Source organism: Pseudopipra pipra, chromosome 19, assembly GCF_036250125.1.
Source record: "Pseudopipra pipra isolate bDixPip1 chromosome 19, bDixPip1.hap1, whole genome shotgun sequence".
Lineage (NCBI taxonomy): Eukaryota > Metazoa > Chordata > Aves > Passeriformes > Pipridae > Pseudopipra > Pseudopipra pipra.
Genome location: NC_087567.1, coordinates 2562784 through 2581695, shown reverse-complemented (window position 1 = coordinate 2581695; position 18912 = coordinate 2562784). Strand labels below are relative to the sequence as shown.

The 18912-nt window shown below is 63.0% G+C and overlaps 2 protein-coding genes across 5 annotated transcripts in view; one reads left to right on the top strand and one right to left on the bottom strand.

Annotated features, from left to right (window-relative positions):
• The window catches only part of ARHGAP44 (Rho GTPase activating protein 44), a 30215-nt gene extending 29087 nt beyond the window's left edge, over positions 1–1128 (top strand). For 3 of the 4 annotated variants that reach the window (XM_064675663.1, XM_064675662.1, XM_064675661.1), the window contains one exon: positions 203–1128. In XM_064675663.1, coding sequence (XP_064531733.1) covers positions 203–354 — 152 coding nt within the window. In that variant the 3' untranslated portion in view covers positions 355–1128. The remainder of the gene's footprint in view (positions 1–202) is intronic. The other variant, XM_064675664.1, reaches the window with a different exon arrangement.
• Positions 1129–2459: 1331 nt separating this feature from the next.
• On the bottom strand, positions 2460–18912 carry USP43 (ubiquitin specific peptidase 43). Its single transcript, XM_064676443.1, has 15 exons — positions 18376–18912; positions 15461–15601; positions 12374–12471; positions 10747–10839; positions 9580–9715; positions 9378–9501; positions 8463–8625; positions 8228–8339; positions 7328–7431; positions 6867–6944; positions 6654–6783; positions 6144–6492; positions 5395–5544; positions 3939–4049; positions 2460–3872 (listed from the first exon to the last, which is right to left on the bottom strand). Exons 1-15 carry the CDS (start codon positions 18910–18912, stop codon positions 3406–3408), a joined length of 2793 nt encoding a protein of 930 aa, XP_064532513.1. The 3' UTR covers positions 2460–3405.

Genomic DNA, 18912 nt, shown 5'->3' with positions numbered 1-18912 from the left:
CACCCTCTGTCACCACAAGTGCAGCCTCGCCCTGCGGGTCCCCTGGGAGGGTCGGGGCAGCCGGGGTCACCACCGGGTCGGGTGGGGTGGCATGGGGCGGGGTGACATCCCTGGTGGTGGCACTAACACGGTGCCAGCCCCGGCGGGTGTCCTGCCCCCGAGCCCCCGCCACAGCGTCCCCCATCACTGTGCCCTCCCACAGGTCTGCTCCGTTTTGAGGTCCCCTCCCTCCACGTCCCCCCGGATGCTGCCCAGTGCCGGGACCCACCGGAGGCAGCGCAGAGACTCTCGGGGCCGAGCCTGACCCCCCGGCAGGAGGAGGAGGAGGAGGAATCAGAGAGCACAGCCCTATGACAGTGTCCCTGTCCCCAAGCTCATCCGTGCGGCACCCCGGGGCCAGCACCGGCCACCGGCACCGAGGGCCACGGGCGCGCCAGTTTTGGGTGGCAAAGTGCCCGGTTTGGGGGCGGTCACTGTTCTTTATTTCATTTTTTTTCGCCTTATCCAGACTTTGCCTTTCGGCCGGGTGCCTGCACCCCCCACCCCGCAGCACCCACCGTCCTGGGGTGACACCACCACCTCCTCCGTGCCCCGGCGGCGGGTGCCACTGGGTACCAGCCAGGTGACAACGAGCTCGCCGGCGCTTTGCAGTGGGATTTCTTTCCTTCGGCTTCTTCCCCCACCGCTTGTTTGCCGGAGCAGGATGGGACCCGACCAGCAATAACCTGGGCACGTGCAGGATGTGGCCCCCCTGGGCTCTCGGGGTGCTGGCGGGTGAGGGTGCACGTCCCTTGGCACCCGCTGTCCCTGTGGGTTGGTGGCTTTGGTCGTGCATGCACAGACAAATTAACCTTTTATCCTTTCCAGAGAGAGAAGATTCTATATATATATATCGGCAGAGATATATATATATTATATATTTGTATATATAGAGAGAGAAACTATAGAGAGATTTGTTTTATTTGGAGCCATTCCCGCCCAGCCGGTGCGAGAGGGAGGATGGAAATGGCAGCGCTTCGCCCCCGCCCCGCTCGCGCCGTGCCCCTCGCCCCAGGTGGGCACCCGGGGGGCACCAGCACCCCGAAGCAATCAATAAATCCAATAAATCCGTGTGCCACTCGCTGAGAACTGCCCGGAGGCACTGGCATTTGCTTCCTGCCCCGGCAGCACCGGGCCGGCCTTAACCGGGGCTGTGGGGGGAGGATTTGGGGTGGAGGAGGGTCGGGGGTGGGGTTAGTGCGGGATGTCCTGGTCCCATGAGATGGGGCAATACCAGGCATGGATTACTCCCAGCCTGGATTTGGAGTGGTGCCAGCATGGATTTGGGGTGGTCCTGGACTGGATTTAGGGTGGTCCTGGACTGGATTTGTGCCGACTAATGGATTTAGGACATGGGCTCTTGGAAGGCACTTTGCCATAGGAAATGGGGTTTAATGAGGGTTGGTGGGATAAAATGATGGAGATTTTGCTTTGTGTGGGATGTCATTGTTCTAGTTCCATGGGATGAGGCAGCATTTAACCTGGGCTGGTCCCAGCCTGGATTTTGGGCTGGTTCCAGCCCAGCACTGGATTGGTGCCCACTGCTGGATTTAGGACTCGAGCTGTGAGAGGCACTTTGGTGTAGGAAGTGGGGTTTAGGGTGGGTTTGGGTGATAAAACGATGATTTGATGCTTTATGTTTGATGATATTATGGTTGATGTTGTCATGGGCCTGGTCCCATGGGATGGGGCAGCTTCAGGCTTGGGGTGGTCACTCATACTGGGTGCCCCAGGGAACCTGCCATGCCCAAGGCTGCTGTGTGTGCCTGGGTGACAACATGGGTCAAGCAGGGTGACAGCCACAGCACCAGCAGTGGCACAGCAAGGGCTTTGGACTGGAACAGCCCTCCAGCAAGGAATAGTCTCCTCCACCTTCCTCCTCCCCCTCCTCCACCTTGACCCAATCCTAATTCCATCTCTACCTCCATCTCCACTTCTCTCCATATCTGTTCCCGTCTCCTTCATCCACCTCATCCCCCCTACCTCCTGCTCTTCCACCTTCCTCTTCACCTCTACTCCAGTCCCACTTCCTCCACATCCATCTCTGTCTCCTCCACCCTGATCCCACCTCTGTGTCCACTTACAGCACCCTCTTCCTCTCCTCCGCTTGTACATCCATCTCCTGCAGCTCCATCCTGATCCCACCTCCTCCACCTCCATCCCTGCCTTACTGTGGCTGCACCAAGTTTCTCCAGACATCTCCCTGGTACCTTGATGGGCACAGCCCCACGGTCCCGCACCGCTGGTGCTCTTGGTGCTGCCACCCCCTCCCAGACCTCCCCCCGGGCACAGCCACCGTGCGGGGCGGGATCCGGCCAGGAGTGACCCCACCGAGCCCCACTCCCAGGCTGATCCCCACCTGCCATGGGACACAAAGCCCTTTTCCCCCTCGGACACGTCCCCTGGCACGGACACCGGACTTGTTTGACGTGTCTTTAATAGAAACCGCCGGCGGTGGGGCGGAGCCCCGCGTACAAAAGCTGGCTGGAGGAATCGCGTATTGCATAGAACCGTGGTGTGGGGGACCCGCCCACCCCCCAAAATAGTCGCCTTTTAGAAAACAAAAAGCGTCTCTGAATAAAACTCTCCTGGTACAATAAATACTCTGGTGCCCTCGAGCTGGCAGAGCCGGGGAGCCTCAGCCCGCCTGCTCCCGGGGAAGGGGCGTGGGGGGGTGAGTGGGAAATGCCCCCGGGTTGGGATGGCCCAGTGCTAGGATACCCCTGGATTCAGAGCCACCGGTTTGGAATGACGCTAGTTTGGGATGTCCCCAGGTCTGAAATCCCCAGCTGGGGATGGCCCCAGTTTGGAATGCCTCTGGGTCAGGATGGCCCTGGGCAGGAATGCCTTGGGTCCAGGTGCCCCATTTGGGAGCCCCCGTGTCAGGATTCCCTGTTTGGAAGGCTCTGGTTCAGGAGGCCCCCTGGTTAGGAGCCTCTGGGTCGGAATATCCTGGTTTGGGATTCCCCCCGGCTCAGGAGCCCTCAGGCTGGGATGCCCTAATTTGGGAGCCTCTGGTTTGGGACAGTCCCAGTTTCGTATGCCCCCAGTTTGGGAGCCCCTGGTTTGTGAGAGTCCAGTTTGGGATGTCCCCAGCTTGTGATGCCTCTGGATTTGGGATAACCCACCTCTGGGGTACCTGACTGCCTTCAGCTTGGGGATGCCCCGGTTCCGGGGCCCCCAGGTCAGGATGCCCCGGTGGGGGATGCCCCCGGGTCGGGATGTTCCTGGATCAGGATGGAAGTCCTTGTTTGGGATCCTCTGGTTCAGGAACCCTTGAACTGGGACTCTCGCAGTTCGAGAGCTCCCGGTTTAGTTCGGGACCCCCTGTCTGGGTGCTGGGGGGCGATGACCCCCATCTGCAGCTCAGAAGCTGGACTCTGGCACGGCCGCGGGGCGCAGAGGACCGTGGGGCTGCCGGCCGCGCTGCAGCGTGGCCCCGGAGGGACCCCGGGCGGACAGGGGGGTCCCCCCAGCGCCCCTGCCCAGCGAGGCGGATCGGCGCAGACCCCCCTCTGGCCGGGGGGGGAGGCTGGCCGAGCTCCGCGACCGCCCCAGCGCCGGGGGGCCGGGGGGGCGCCGGCCCAGGGGGACACCCGCGTCCCCGTCGAGCAGCACGATCCGGGCCGGGGCCCCAACCCCGGGGCTGCCCTGGCCCGGGGGGGGCCGGCGCGGGGTCCCCTCGGCGCTGGCGGCCCGGCGGAGCCGGGTGGGCCGTCGGGGGCCGCGGGGGGGGCCCGACTCCCCCTGCCCCGGCGGTATGACGGGCGCGATCCGCACGCTGAGGCTGCGACCCTGCAGACCCCGCACCGGGGGTCGCGCCTCGAACCCGCCTGCGGGGGAATCACGGTCAGGGGGGCTCGGGAGGTCCGGGGGGGCCTTGAGGGGCTGAGCCTCACCGTTCTCCGGGGCGGCGGCGGTGCCGGAGGGGGCGGGGGCGGTGCCGGGGTCCGTGCCGGGGTCGGTGCCGGCCAGGCGGAACAGCCAATGTCCCGGGGGGGCGGCGGAGCCTGCGGGGAGCGGGAGGGGGCGCTGGGCCGGGGGCCAGAGCGGGGGTCCCGTCGGGCCACAGTGAGGCACCCGGGGGCACCCAGCGTGGGGAGTGGGGAGGCATCGGCTGGGGGGCGTTACCTGGGCATGTAGTGTGTGTGCACATACGTGCAGATGTATGTGTGTGCACACGTGTGTAGGTGTATGCACGTGTGTGGGGTGTGTGCACACATGCAGGTGTGTGCACAGGCATGTAGGTGTGTGTGCACAGGCATGCAGATGTATGTGTGTGCACATGTGTACGGGTGTATGGACATGTGTACAGCTGTTGCAGGTAGGTCTGTGTGCACAGACACGTAGGTAGGTGTCACATGTACATGTGTGCACACACGTAGGTCACATGTATGTGTGTGCACACATATATGCAGGTGTATGTGCGTGTGCACACGTGTAGGTGTGTGTGTACACATATGTAGGTGTGCACACAGCCACCTGGGTGTGTGCATACACGTACGGGTGTTGTAGGTCTGTGTGCACAGACATGTAGGTCTCACATGTAGGGGGGTGTGCACACACGTAGGCATGTGCACAAACGTGTGGTGCATGTGCTGTGCAGGGTGCTGTGTGGCCACAGTTCCAAGCACATGTGTGTGTGCCCCAGTGACACTGCACATGTCAGCACTGTGTGTGCCCATGTGTCCATGCACATGCATGTAAACCTGGGTGCACTTGGCTGTACTGTTCATACCTGCCTGTTTGTGCACACGTGTGCAAGGGTGTGCACGTGGCTGTGCTGTGTGTGCTCAACCCAGCATGCCAGTGTGCATCACATGCATGTACACGGGTAGCCTTGGCTATGCTGTGTGCCCACTGTGCTGTCCATGCACAGGTGTGCACACGTGTCCATATGCACACACGTGCATGGAGCCCTGCTGCGTGTGTGCTGAATGCACACGCAGTTGGCTCTGCTGTGCATGCACATACCTGTGTGCACATGTGTGCCCTCAGCCAGGCCGTGGTGTGCTCACATCCGTGTTTGCACACACGTGTGCTTGGCAGTGCCGTGCGTGCCCAGCCCCGCGTGTGCCAGCGTGTCTTTGGTCATGCTGACAAGTTCATGTAAGCACACATGGCTGTGCCCCACGTGTTCATGTCAGCACACGTGGCTGTGGCGTGTGTGTGTGTGTGTGTGTGTGTGTGTGTGTGTGTGTCTATCTCTGTGTGTGTATGTCTATCTGTGTGTGTGTGTGTCAGCACACACGGCTGTGCCCCGTGTGTCCGTGTGTGCACACGTGGCTGTGCCCTGTCCCGGGGCGCGGTGCCGGGCAGTGCCGGGGCACAGGGCTCAGGGAGGTGGGTGCTCACCCCTGCCGGAGCCGCCGGCGGACACGGCGTGGCGGCGCTGGTAGAAGAGGATGTAGGCGCTGCGGGTGCTCACCTCCGCCTCCCGCACCCCCTCCACACGGCTGTCGTCGTAGCTGTACCACCGCCCGTCCAGGGCGTTGCAGCAGTAGGCTGGGGGTGAGGGGGGCACGGGGTGAGGGATGCGGGCTCTGCCCTGGGACCCCCCCCCAGCTCCAGGGTGCAGTGGGGAGCAGGAGTAGAGACACGGTGGGGGAGCAGGACGTGGCTGGGGTGCCTGCCCTGGGGTGGCTGCAATGCCACCCTCTATGTCCTCTGCACCCCAGCTCCCCTCTGCCTTGCCCCATGGCCCCCAAACCCCATGGCATGGTCCATGGTCTACCCTCCTGTGATGTCCCACAAATCCTATGCAGTGCCCCCCACAACGTTTTCCCACGCCCAAGGCACACCCTTCTCCCGTGCCCCCAGCCTCGTGCTGTACCCCATGGTACAACCCCCACATTGCCCCCAAACCCCACTCCATGCCCCACACCACAACCCTGCAGTGCCCCCAAACCCCACACCACAACCCCGCAGGGCACCTCCAGCCCCCTGCCCTTCCCCACGGCACCCCCAGCCATGCCCCTAAACCCCATACCGTGCTCCACAGCACGCTCTTTGAGGCGCCCCCAAACCCCACACTTTGCCCAGCAGTTTGCCCCCTCCGCCATGCCCACCCCGTGGCCCCCCCTGCAGTGCCCCCGCTCACTCACCGGTGTAGTGCCCGCCCTGCATGCTGCCGTGGTGGTTGCAGACAGCGTACAGGTCATAGAGGTAGTCTCGGGGGCAGCCCGGGGGCAGGCGGAGGGGGGGCTGCCAGGGCGCCCAGCGCCCCAAAAGCTGCCCCCCGGGCTGGCCCCGCTGTGCCACGTGGGGGGCCATGTCGAGCCCCCGCAGGGGGAACCTCACCAGCGTGGTGAGTTTGTGCCGGTGCTCGGCCACCTGGCGGAAGCGCTTGAGGTGGATGATGAGGATGTCGGGCAGCGTCCAGAGGCTCAGCTTCACCGTGCCCTGCTGGGGCACCTTGCAGTGCGGGCAGCGCCAGGCATCGTCCGGGGCCAGCTGGGGACACCACGGCACCATCCTCAACACGCCCCTGCCACCTCCAGCGGCATCTTACACCCCGACAGCCACCGCACCACGGGCAGGGCTTGGTCCCGGTGGTGGCTCTGGCAGGTGTGGGCAGGGAGCAGGTGCCCAGACGGGTGTGGGGTGCCCCGTACCTGCTCCTCCTTGGTGTAGAGCTGGAAGCACTCGTCCAGCGTGCAGCTGTGCTGCTGCCGGTGTGCCTGCTGCTGCAGCCGCACGCTCTCCGCGTCCTGCACCACCTCCTCCTGGATGTTGCCGAAAAGGCTGGGGGGGGTGACATGATTCCGGTCAGGGAGGGGGGCCTGAGTGTCGGGGTGTCCCCCCCACCCTGGGGGCAAGGGACTCACCGCTCTTTGGTGCTCACGTCCCATTCCACTGTGAGCTTCACGTGGGGGGGGCCGCCTGCTCCGCTCAGCTGCAGGGCTCTGGGGGGGAGGACAACATGAGATGCCCCCCCAGAACCCCCTGTCCCTGTGGGGCCACCTCCTTGCCCACTTGTGGTGGCAGGCAGGGACAGCCAGCACCTCCCTGTGCACCACCCACAGTGGGGACACTGGGCTGGGGACACAGTGCTGGGCGAGCAGGGTGACCACCACTGTGGCTACCCATGGTGGCACCACTGGCCATCCATGGTGACACTGGAAAGCCACAGGGACACCTTTGGCCACCCATGGTGACAACAACACCACGCACAGGGACACCATAGCCACCCACAGGAACACTGCACCCATCTGTGGTGTTGCCACTTGCCACCCCCAGGGAGTGAGGGGACATCCTGGGGACAATCCCGTCGCTGCAGTGCCCTTACCTGTCAATGGCAGGGTGGCAGAGAGGGCGGGGGTCCTGCGGGGACAGGTAGATGCAGGGGACCGAGCCCCCAGCCAGGCGGATGCGGAAAAGGGCTCCTGTTGCCTGAGAGGGGAGAGGGGGCTATGGGGCTGCGGGGGGACAGAAGCCCCCTGGCCCTACAGCAGCACCGGCAGGAGCCAGGCTCTGTGACATGGGACACAAAAATGCTCAAAAAATGGATTTCTTTGGTCCTCAGGGCTGGGTTGGCCGGGGACATCTGTGGGGCCAGGGATGTGGGGCTGGAGGATGACCTGCCCCACTGGTTGTGGGGTAGCTGAGGGGCAAAGGGGCAGCACGGAGACACCAGAGCCCATAGGATGGTGGCACCTGGGTGCTGGGGAGTGCAGCTGGGCTGGGGTGGCTCTGCTGCGAGCTGGGCAGCACTGCAGCCACACACAGTGATGATGTAGCCACCCATGGTGACACCATTGGCCACTGCAGTGACAATGAGACAATCCCCAGGGTCACCTCAGACACCCACAGGGACACTGTGGTCACCCATAGTGGCACCACTGGCTGCCTGCGGTGCAAACATGACCACCCACGTGGACAGCAGGGCCACCCACAGTGACCACCAGCGGCAATGGCACAACCACTCCAGGGCCACCCCTGGTGACAGTATTGGCCACCCCTGGCGACCCTTCAGCCAAGCACAGCTCTGCCATGGCCACCGAGGGTGTCACCACAGACAGTGACGGTGCTGCCATCGCCACCCAAAGCTCCACCATGGCCACCCACAGCTCCACCATGGCCACCCCCGGAGACACCATGGCCACATGTGGCTCCATCCCTGCTGTCGCCACTGTAGCCGGTGGCAGCAGCCCCAGGAGGGCACAGGGTGTCCCCCCTCACAGCTCACCTGTGCCCGCACCTCTCCCCGCAGCAGTGCCCGCAGCTGGGCCAGGATGCTCTGCTGGAGCTGCTCCCAGGAGATGCCCCGCTCCTCCCTCAGGACCAAAGGCGGCCCGAACCTGGGGACAGGCAGTGGGGGGCACTGGGCTGAGGGGCACAGGCGGCTCGGGAGGGACACCTCACACCCCGTCCTGCAGCGGGAGGGCAGGGCGGGGTCACGGGCAGGGGGCAGGGGACAGTACCTGGCGAGCTGGGGGCCGGCGCCCGCTGTGTTGCAGAGCAGCAGCAGGATGCGGCCGCCCTGCCCGCGGTGCAGGCAGTCGGAGGAGCGGGCGGCAGCGGGCGGCAGGCGCGGCCCCTCCGGCCGGGCCACCCCGGGGGACGCGGGCAGGCTGCGGGGGCACCCTGAGGAGGGCAGGGGCATGGAGGGGCTCTCGTTAGTTAGTTAATTGGTTAATTGGTGCGATGAGATGCCCGTGGTGGGTCCCTGCCTGTGCTCCCCTGCCTGCAGTGCTGCCTACACCCCATGCTTCCCACCAATCACAGCCTGGGGGGCTTGGCCCCCCACCAATCACAGCACAGCACGCCTGCCTCCCACCAATCATAGCAGAGCACGCCTGCCTCCCACCAATCATGGGAAGGGGGGGAAACTACCACCAATCACAGCACAGCACACCCGCGTCCAACCAATCATGAGATAGGGGCAAACAAGGCTCTCATCCAATCACAGCAGACAGGACACAGCTCCCACCAATCAGACTATGAGTGGCAAGGCTCCCACCAATCACAGCAGAGAGGACACAGCCCCCACCAATCACAGCAGAGCACATCTGCCTCCCACCAACCACAGCTAAAGGGATCCGTTTCCAACCAATCCCAGCAGAGATTTCAAACCAATCCTGTCTCCCCTAACCCCAGTGGAGCGCAGCTGTCTCTGACCAATCCCAGCAGAGTAGATCCACCTCCCCACCAATCCCAGCAGAGCAGATCCACCTCCCCACCAATCCCAGCAGAGGGGATCCACCTCCCCACCAATCCCAGCAGAGGGGATCCACCTCCCAGCCCAGCTCCAATCCCAGCATGGCACAAGCCACTCCCAACCAATCAGAGCAGCGCAGGCCTGCAGCCAGCAGCCAATCAGGGCACGGGGGCGGTACCTGTGCGGCGGGCAGGGGGCGGCTGGAAGGCGTAGAGAGGAGCCCCCTCCCCGGCAGCTCCCAGCTCCTCCTTGTCCCCCAGCGAGCGCAGGAAGCCCCGCGGGGACACCTCGGCCAGGATCACCTGTGGGATGGCACCCAGCACCCTCAGCATCCCTGAGAGGGGGGTGTCCCCCCACCCCGTGTGTCCCCCCTCTGTTACCTGCTCTGGGGGAATGCACCCCTCCCGTGCCACCATCTCCCGCAGGTCGGCCACGGTGCCCAGCAGTGGCACAGCCAGTCCCACCCGCACGAAGCGCCAGCGCTCGCACTGCAGCACCAGGGTGACGTTGAGAGCCCTGGGGACACCACAGGGACACACGGACACACCTCAGCCATGGGACACTGCACACTGTGCTGAGACCTGACACCGCTTACAACGACCACTTTGGCCACAACAACCCCCTGCAGCACCATAGGATGGGGACAGGGCCAGGCAGAGAGTGACCTGGGGGTACTGACAGGAAGCTGAACCAGAGCCAGAGGTGCCCAGGTGGCCAAGAAGGCCAATGGATCCTGGTCTGGATCAGGAACAGTGTGGCAGCAGGAGCAGGGCAGGGATTCTGCCCCTGGACTGGGCACTGCTGAGGCCTCACCTCGAGTGCTGTGTCCAGCTCTGGGCCCTCAGTTCAGGAAGGACATGGAGGGGCTGGAGCAGGTCCAGAGAAGGGCAACGGGGCTGGGGAAGGGACTGGAGCACAAGTGCTGTGAGGAGCAGCTGAGGGAGCTGGGGGGGCTCAGCCTGGAGAGGAGGAGGCTCAGGGGAGACCTTCTCACTCTCTGCAACTCCCTGACAGGAGGGGGGAGCCGGGGGGGGTCGGGCTCTGCTCCCAGGAACCAGCAGTAGGACAAGAGGGCACAGCCTTGAGCTGCACCAGGGCAGGTTTAGGTTGGACATTGGGAAGTTCTTCCCAGAGAGAGGGATCAGCCCTTGGAATGGGCTGCCCAGGGAGGGGGTGCAGTCACCATTCCTGGAGGTGTTTGAGCAGAGCCTGGATGTGGCATCAGTGCCATGGTCTGGGTGACAAGGTGGGGTTGGGTCATGGGTTGGACTGGATGATCTCAGAGGTCTTTTCCAACCTGGTTGATTCTTTGATTCTGTGATTCTGTGACCTACCCACACAGCAGCTCCAGCTCTGGGCTGGCAAACACCCCATGGACACAGCTCCTGCAGTGGGTTGCTGTTGTCCATCCCCAGTGCTGCCCCCAACTCCCACATCAATTATTTACCCCAAACCATGTAAATGACTCAGGTTGGAGCTGACACCCTGCCCGGTGGTGGATGTGCCTCTCGTTTTACCACGACTGGGGAGGGGGGGGTCGGGCTCACCTGGTCTGGCGCAGGGGGATGGGCAGGGAGATGCACAGGAAGGGGTCAAAGGTGTTGCTCTGCTTCAGGCAGTGAGGGCACGTCAGGGAGGACCTGTGAAACATGGATGGGGAGCATCACCAGACTCTGGCCCCCCCAGAGTCCCCACCCTGTGCCTGCAGCACCCTGTCACTGCTTCTGTACCCTGGGTACTGCATCCCACAGAGCTTGGGTGGTCCCAGCATCACATCAGGTTGGCATGAACCTCCTGCCAGGGTGAGGCACCACAGCCTGTACCCACCTGCCCAACCCCATGGGCTGCTCACTCTGAAACCTAACAAGGGCACCCACAGTAACTGGTGCTAGAGAAGTCAGAGAAATGCCAGGGCTGGGCGATCTCCCACTCTCATGTATGTAGCCCCAAAACTCCCCCACATCCTGCTCCCTCTCCCAAGGGCTGGCAGAGTCTGGGGTGGCTTCTGGCTCCTGGGGGCTTTGAGTTGACCCCAGATGGCCTGGGTTAAGCAGGGATAACACCTTGGGGTGCTGGGAGGGAACAGGAGCCCTGCTGATAAGCAGGGCTGTGGCTGGGCTGCAGGGAGGAACAGTGATGGGCAGCAGGACATCTGCCTGTGACAAGCCCCAGGATGTCACCACAGCCCTGGGACCACCAGCTCTGCTCACCCAGGCCCTGCTTGGAACAACCACCAGCTCCAGGGCAGCCCTGGGGACAGTGAGAACTCATCTGCTCTGCTGGGGGGTCACAGGACCACTGTGAGGGAGCAGGTCCCCTTACCAACAGGGACCATTCCATCTCCCACTGGAGACTGGCTTAAGTGAACCTTTAATGCCAACCATCACCTTACCACCGATTTCTTTTTAATTCTGTTTTTTTATTACTTTTTTTCTTTTTCTCCTGCCTTTATATTCAACAAAAAGGGGGAAAACAAATTAAAAACCCAAATCGAAATCCTGAATGCTTGTTATTTGTCACCTTGAAGAGCCACTGAGCTCCCCGGGAAGCAGCCACACAAATTAATAAATCCCTTTGCACACAGACGGCTCTGGCACAGGGAAGGGTGGATAATTAAAGTGCCTTTTTTTCATATATAGGCCAAGGGATTAATTGAGAGAGGAGGAAGGGCTTGTGATGCCAGTTGCATCCCCTCATGCCTGCACTGCCATGGCATGGGCACAGGGTGGCCAGATGCTGGCCCTCCAAGCATCCTGTGAGTCTCAGAGAGATGAACATGTGGGATGTCCCATGCAGGGACACTGTTATTCTGGACTGCTGGGACAGGCTTGGGAAAACCCTAATCCTGAGCCCTGTGACAGAACCACAGAATGGTTTGGGTTGTGAGGGACCTTCAAAGACCATTCCACCTGCCCCCCTTGCAGAGACACCTTTCACTAGACGAGGTTGCTCCAAGCCCTGTCCAACCTGGCCTTGGACACTTTCTGCCCACGGGAGAAGCATCTCTGGTGCCTGGACTGGGTGGGATGATGGGATGGATGGATGGATGGATGGATGGATGGATGGATGGATGGATGGATGGATGGATGGATGGATGGATGGATGGAACACCTCCTTGTCTCATCTCTTCCCTCACAGGGCTCACAGTGGGGCAGGATCCAGCCCTCCACTCACCTGTACTGTGCCTGGAAATGGCTCTGCACGAAGCTCTGCCCCCGGGGGTGCTGGGCAGCCGGCGGGGACCTGCTGGCACTGCCACTGTCCTTGCCAGGCTGGGGGGACAAGAGACAAGTGGGTGAGTGAGGTGCCGGGGTGACCCCCCACCCTTCAGGCTCTGGGGACATGTCCTAGTGAACCAAGGCCAGTTTTGGTGTCCCCATGGCACGAGGATGGGCTGGAGGTGATGCCAAAGTGACCCTGGCATCTGCCTGCCTGGCATTGCTGTGCCTTCCAGGCTGCCTGTCCACCTTCTCCTGGGGAATCTTTGGGGTACATCCCATCCACCAGCAGCACGGGGCACAAAGGGTTAATGAAGGGTCTGCAGTGGTGGACCCCCAAGGGCCACCCAAAGCAGTCCCAGCGTCCAGAGCTCCTGGACACTGAGGAACTGGAGCTGGGAATGCATTCAAGCCTGGCTTGAAAAGCTCCGGGAGGGAAATCCTGGGTGAGCCATAGCAGCATCCCAGCAGGGGAAAAGCTCAGGGGTGGGGGAAAGCTGGTCCCCCATAACATCCCCCCAAGGAGCCCCAGTGCCCACGGGCACCCTCCCAGGCAGCAGGGAGGTGCCCACCCCACCCAGCAAACGTGCCCACGGGCACTGTTAGCTGGGGCACGGGGGTGAGGTGGTGGGACACTGCAGCAGGTCCGTGTGTCTGTGTTCATGTCCGTGTGTGTCTCCATGAGAGGTGAGCTCCTGGAGCAGGTGTGCACATTCCTGGGCACCTGCCTGGGGAGGGGGGACACGGCTGGGTGCCAATTAACCACAGGCAAATCCCCAGAGCAGGGGAGCTCAGTGAAGGCTGGGCTGGCACGATGCCCTCCCAAGCAGGTGGGCTGGTGTGGGCTGCAGGCACCCAGAAACCAGCCCTGCTGCTGCTGCTGCGTGCTTCCCCAGCAGCAAGCCCAGGCACAGCACCCAGCGTGGCACCTGCCACATCAAGCCCAGGCACAGCACCTGGCATGCTGAGCAGGGCTCCTGGCACAGCACCCATCACCCTGACCCTGCCCCAGCATGGGGCTCTCGTGGATCCATGTGGGTGCAGGTGGTGGGCACAGCACCCCTCTGACAGCTGAGATGTGCCCCAGGGACACCAAGTAGAGCACAGTCTTCTGCCTCATTCCATAGGGAATAAGGACACTGGGATGTGACTGTGTTACAGAGCCAAACCTGCCTGGTTAGGTGACACCCCCTGCCTGCCCCCTGCCCTGCCAACCACCAGGAGCCCCACGTCAAGGACAGGAGCCACTGACTTCACTCCCGGAGCCCAGTGACAGAAGAGATGCTGCAGAAAGGAGTGTTGGTGGCTTGGGAAGGGACTGGGCTGTTTTGGGGTAAGACAGTGAGTTTCTGGTGTCGCAATGAGAAGGACTGAAAATCAATGAGGTATTTGGCCAGGAAGTGGATTTTCCTCATGCCATCTGCTGGTACCAGGTCCTGCTGAGCCTGACGTGTCCTTAAGATCTGTGCAGGGCTGGGGTCCATCTGGTGTGGATGAGAGTGGGCCTAGATCATGTCTGTGCCCTACACAGCCCCCAGAACCCCCAAAACCCAAGGAGACATCTCCTCCTCCAGCCCTCCCAGCAGCCAAGCCCTGGTCTCCACCACAGTGGTCCCACAGCTCGCTGGGTGTCACAGCACACACCTCATGGGCCAGGAGGGTATTCCCAATCCTCCAGCCTGCCCAGCTCTGATCTCCTCACTTTCTGCCCAACAGCTGAGCTCCCCAGTCCCTGAGCCTCAGGATGGGCTTGACCAGGAGCAAATTGTCTCCCCATGCCCATGTGTATGCACACACACCCTCCTCCTCCCCAACACTAGGACAGGCACACGTGTGCCCACCTCCATCCAGACACTTCCAAGCCATTTATCCAGGCTGCCACCACCCCCGCTGGGCACCCCCTCCCCAAGGACACAGGCATGCAGATCCCACTCAGGTGGCATCCCCCAAGACTGGAGAATGCCAAACAAAACCATGGATGCTGGAGGACACACAAGGGCCCCATCCCCAGAGCCAGGCAGGTGCCCTGGGCATTGCATGGGCAGCTGAGGGCACTGCTGGTGTCACACCACAGCCCATGGCACACGGGAGCACCTCACATTTAACTGAGCAACGGGAGCTGCCAGGGTCTCCCAGAGAGCCTGGGGTATCCAAACAACTCACGGGAAAGGTGGCAGGGCTGAGGACAGCCCAGCTCAGTGCAGGGATGGCTGCAGGACCCTGGCCAAGCAGGGCTGGGAGCCACAGGGCTGCCCCAGCCAGAGGCTCTAGAGATGGGCACTGCAGCTGAGCCCTCCCTGTGGGACAGAGCTGTGCCCACATCAGGCTGCCCATGGGGACCCTGACCTGCACCCTTGGGCACAGCCATGACACCCCAAGCAGGAGGAAGCTGGTCCCAGGCTCTCTGTGCCCAAGATGGGCATCACCCTCAAAGTGGGGACAGCACATTGTGGAGCTGGGAGTCACCCCCAGAGTGGGGACAGCACTCTGCTGAGCTGAGCTGACGTGGCAAATGCCAACTGCACAAATCCATTCGCTGCAACAGGCAGCACCCGGCAGGGAGGGAGGGAGGGAGCAGGGAAGGAGCAGGCAGGAAGCAGGGAGGCAGGCAGGGAGGGCCAAGGCCAGGGCAATGCCTGAGCACAGATGGATCGAAGGAGACTTAATTACTCATTTTGCCAGCAGCAAAGCTGCTGAGCTGTAATTACAGCGGGCTTAGCTGGAGGCAGGGAGGGCCGGGGGGGGCTGGATCTCCTCCTCACCAAGCAGCCCCAAGAACCAGGATGCCCACCAGAACTGGGATGCTCCTGCTGACACCCCCACACTCTCCCAGCACTCCAACCACCCTGCTCACCCCTCCAGCACCCAGATCCCACCATCCTTCCACCCGCACACCGACCAAACCACATCATCCATATCCCCATCCACACCGGGGTGGGGGCCAGCTCCAGTCCCACTGCCTCCCAGGACATTCTGGCTTCCCCGCTCCCAGACCTGGCCCAAACAACCTGAGCCAGGGTGTGCAGCCAGGTGTGTTACCCACCTCCTGGGGGCTGCGGGTCTGCTGGGCAGGGGAGGCAGCCCCCAGGTCCTCGTGCATGCGGTCCAGCAGCCAGAGCAGGAACTCGAGGGCGTCGTGCTGCGCGTTGCCCCGGAACTGCGAGCTGTGCTTGGAGACAATGTTCTGCAAGAGACGGGCAGGGCAGCGTGAGCCACAGACACTTCATTAGCACCCACCACAAAACCCACCCCTGCCCCACCCCTGCAGTAGTGCCTGCCCTCATTCTGCCTCTACAGGGACATCGTGCCCACCCTGGGGACAGTAGAGAGGTGGGGACACCAGCACACCAGACAGCAGCTCCATGCCCATCACCATGGTGTCCCAGCTGCTGACATGAGGCTGGGAGGGGATAGCCTGCTGTGGCTGGGCACAGGGCACACCCCATATGAGCCAGACCAGCCCACGGGGACCCACCAGTGTCACCTGCCCTGTGCACTCCAATGGCACCGACTCGGTGTCACAGCCAGGAGAAGGCAATTCCCAGCACTGGGATGCTGTGATGCTCCCTTTGGGTACCCTGCCCCAAAAGCCCATGTCCCCATGCCACCAACACCACCCCTGCCCCATCAAAGAGCACCTCCCTGTCTGTAACTCCACCACTGCCCCAATCAGCCCTAATGCCATGTGGTCCCTGCCTGCCCCCCCTGAGCACTGGCCACGCCACAGCATTTGGGCTAATTAGCATTAATTTCACTGTGAGGTGAGTGGTACAATGCCCTTATGGGGGGTTCCCCCCTCACTAGGGGCTGTAGGGGGAAGAACAGGGCTGGGAATGCCATGGGGCTGAGATGATATCCAGGCAGGATAAGGTGTCACCCACCAGGGTAACATCAGACCACCAAGCCAGCGCTGAAGCCAGTTCCCTTGCCAAGTCAGCCAAGCTCCCAGGGGTGCTACATGCCTGTGATTTGGGTGGCCCCAGGGTATGTGCCACCAGCAGATGCCAACAGCCCATGAGAGCTGTGTATGCACTTGCCAGGATGGGTCCCTGACCCCGAAAAAGCAGGATGCATAGGGTGTGGAATCCCTGCGGGAAGCCCAGGGGGCACCCCAAAAAGCAGAGTTGGGGGGATCCCCAAGGACTTATCTCCAAGTCTGGGCTGGTGGTGGCTCCTCAGAGGACAATTTTAGGAGCTCAGCCCCAAACCCAGCACCAGGAGGGAGAAAGCCTGACCATCCGTGTGGATTTTAACTGGGTGACGCAGTTAAACCCCGACCATCCGTGCTGATTATAACCAGCATGTTGGGACCTGCCAGGATAGGGATCAGAACCTCCAACATCGCTGGGAAACACCCCAAGCCACGACCCCTCGGGCCACTGCTCTGCTTGTCCCCAGCCCTGCTCCCAGCAGTACAACCATCCCAGTACAAGCAGAGGGAGCAAGGCCACCACAGATGGGCTTCCAGCAAAACCAGTCACAGACTTGGCTCTAAATTTTAAAATCTTACTTGGGCTGCTTTAAAAAATGAGGTAGAAATTCGTGGCAGCTGTAGGTAACCACCGGGAAGGAGGGAATGCAAAGCAAAGGCTGGAAGTCTGAGGGGTATTTTTTGATCTGTGCCTAAGGAACGTGTGTGTTCAGGAGCAGAGGCATGGAATTGTTGTGCCCAGCAGCACAGGAGCTGGTTGCTTTGCTATAGGGCTGTTAAAGGCAATGAGCTCCTGCAGGAGCACCCTGTGGGGTGGGTGCTGCCAGCCTCCAGGCCGGGATGGGAGGAAGGAAGGATCCCCCTGGAAAGGGGGGCAGAGAAGTGGGTACCCCAGACCTTGCCCACGCAGATACAGACCGGCTGCTACCCCAGGGCAGGGCCTGGCTTTCCACTTTGCAAAGTTCATCGGCAGCACCCAGTCCCTCCCTGCTGAAATGTCACTGGGACACATGTCCCTGAGCATGGGGAGTTGTGGTGCCAGGCTGGACATGCTGTCCTGTGCCTGACACCCTGTCCCTGTCCCTAGCTGGGTGCAGGCTCACAGCACACTGGCATGTGCCCAGCAGGGACGTGACACACACTCAGTGACAGGGCCTGAGGCCACTGAGTTGGGCTCCCGGGGCACTGTCCTGCCTTACCCCACCAGCACAGCCAGCAGGGCTCATCCTTATGGCCCAGTGGTGTGGCCATGGCTGGGAGCCCACCCACCCACGGGAGCTCAGAGCTCAGGTGACAGCAGCCCAGCCACAGAGGGGTGATGGCAGCAGGGCTGGGAGGTGTCTGGCAGGACAGGGGCCACGGGGAGGACGAGGCAGGGGAGTGAGTGATGTGAGCAGGGGGTGCTGTGGGTGCTGCAAGTGGGGAGATACTGATGGGTCCTGTGAGCTGGGGGTGCCAGAGGGTGGTGAGAGTGGGGGGATGCTGGCAGGTCCTGTGAGCAGGAGGTGCTGGTGGGTGCTGGGAATGGTGCTGGATGCTGGGCGGTGCCGGTGGGTGCTGAGAGGAGGGATGCTGGTAAGTGCTGTGAACTGGGAGTGCTGCTGGGTGCTGGGAGTGGAGGGATCCTAGGAGTGGGGGGATGCTGTTGGGGGGCTGGGGTATGGTGGTGGGTGCTGCAAGCTGGGGGTGCTGGCAGGGGTGTCAGAGGGTGCTAAGAGTGGGGGGATGCTGGCAGGTGCTGGGAGTAGGAGATGCTGGTGGAGCCCGTGAGCTGGGCATGCCGGTGGGTGCTGGGGTCTGGGAAAGGCATCAGCGGGTTCAGAGGGAATGCTGGTGGGCGCTGGGGTCTGGGAAAGGCATCAGTGGGTTCAGAGGGAATGCTGGTGGGTGCTGGGGTCTGGGAAAGGTGTCAGTGGGTTCGGAGGGGGTGCTGGTGGGCGCTGCGAGCTGGGGATGCCAGTGGAGGCTGGGGATGCCGCTGGGGGCCGGGGTCACTTCGGGACGCGCGGGGCGGGTCCGATCGGTACCTTGAACTCCGCGGAGAGCTGCGGGGTGTAGTCGCGGGTCCAGAGGGCTCGCACCAGGGCCGCCAGCCGGTGGGTGACCTCGGCGCGGGCCCCGCGGGCGCGGTACCGGCCCAGCGCCAGGCGCTCGGCCAGCGGCGCCGTGTTGCTCAGGCACTGCACCACGGCGTTCATGAAGCAGGTGTTCCCGTGGTTCCGCAGCCCCTGCGCGCCCGGCGGCCGCTCCCCGCCCGGTCCCGCATCGCCCCCCGCGCCCCCCGCCGCCGGGGCCGCCCCGCCGGGCCGGCGCCGCTCCCCGCCGCGGAACCCGCCCTCGTCATCCTCCGGGGCGGCTCGGCGCCCCCCGCGCCCCCCGGCCAGGCGCGCCCAGGTGCGGAGCAGCCGCCCGGCCAGGCTGCCCAGCGAGCGCAGCGCCCGCCGCCGCCGCCCCCCGCCGCCCCCCGCCCGGGGCCGCCCCGCCGGGCTCGCCCCGCCGCCCCCCGCCCGGGGCCGCCGCCGCCCCCCGGGGCCGCCGCCCGTGCCCGTCCCCGCCGCGCTCAT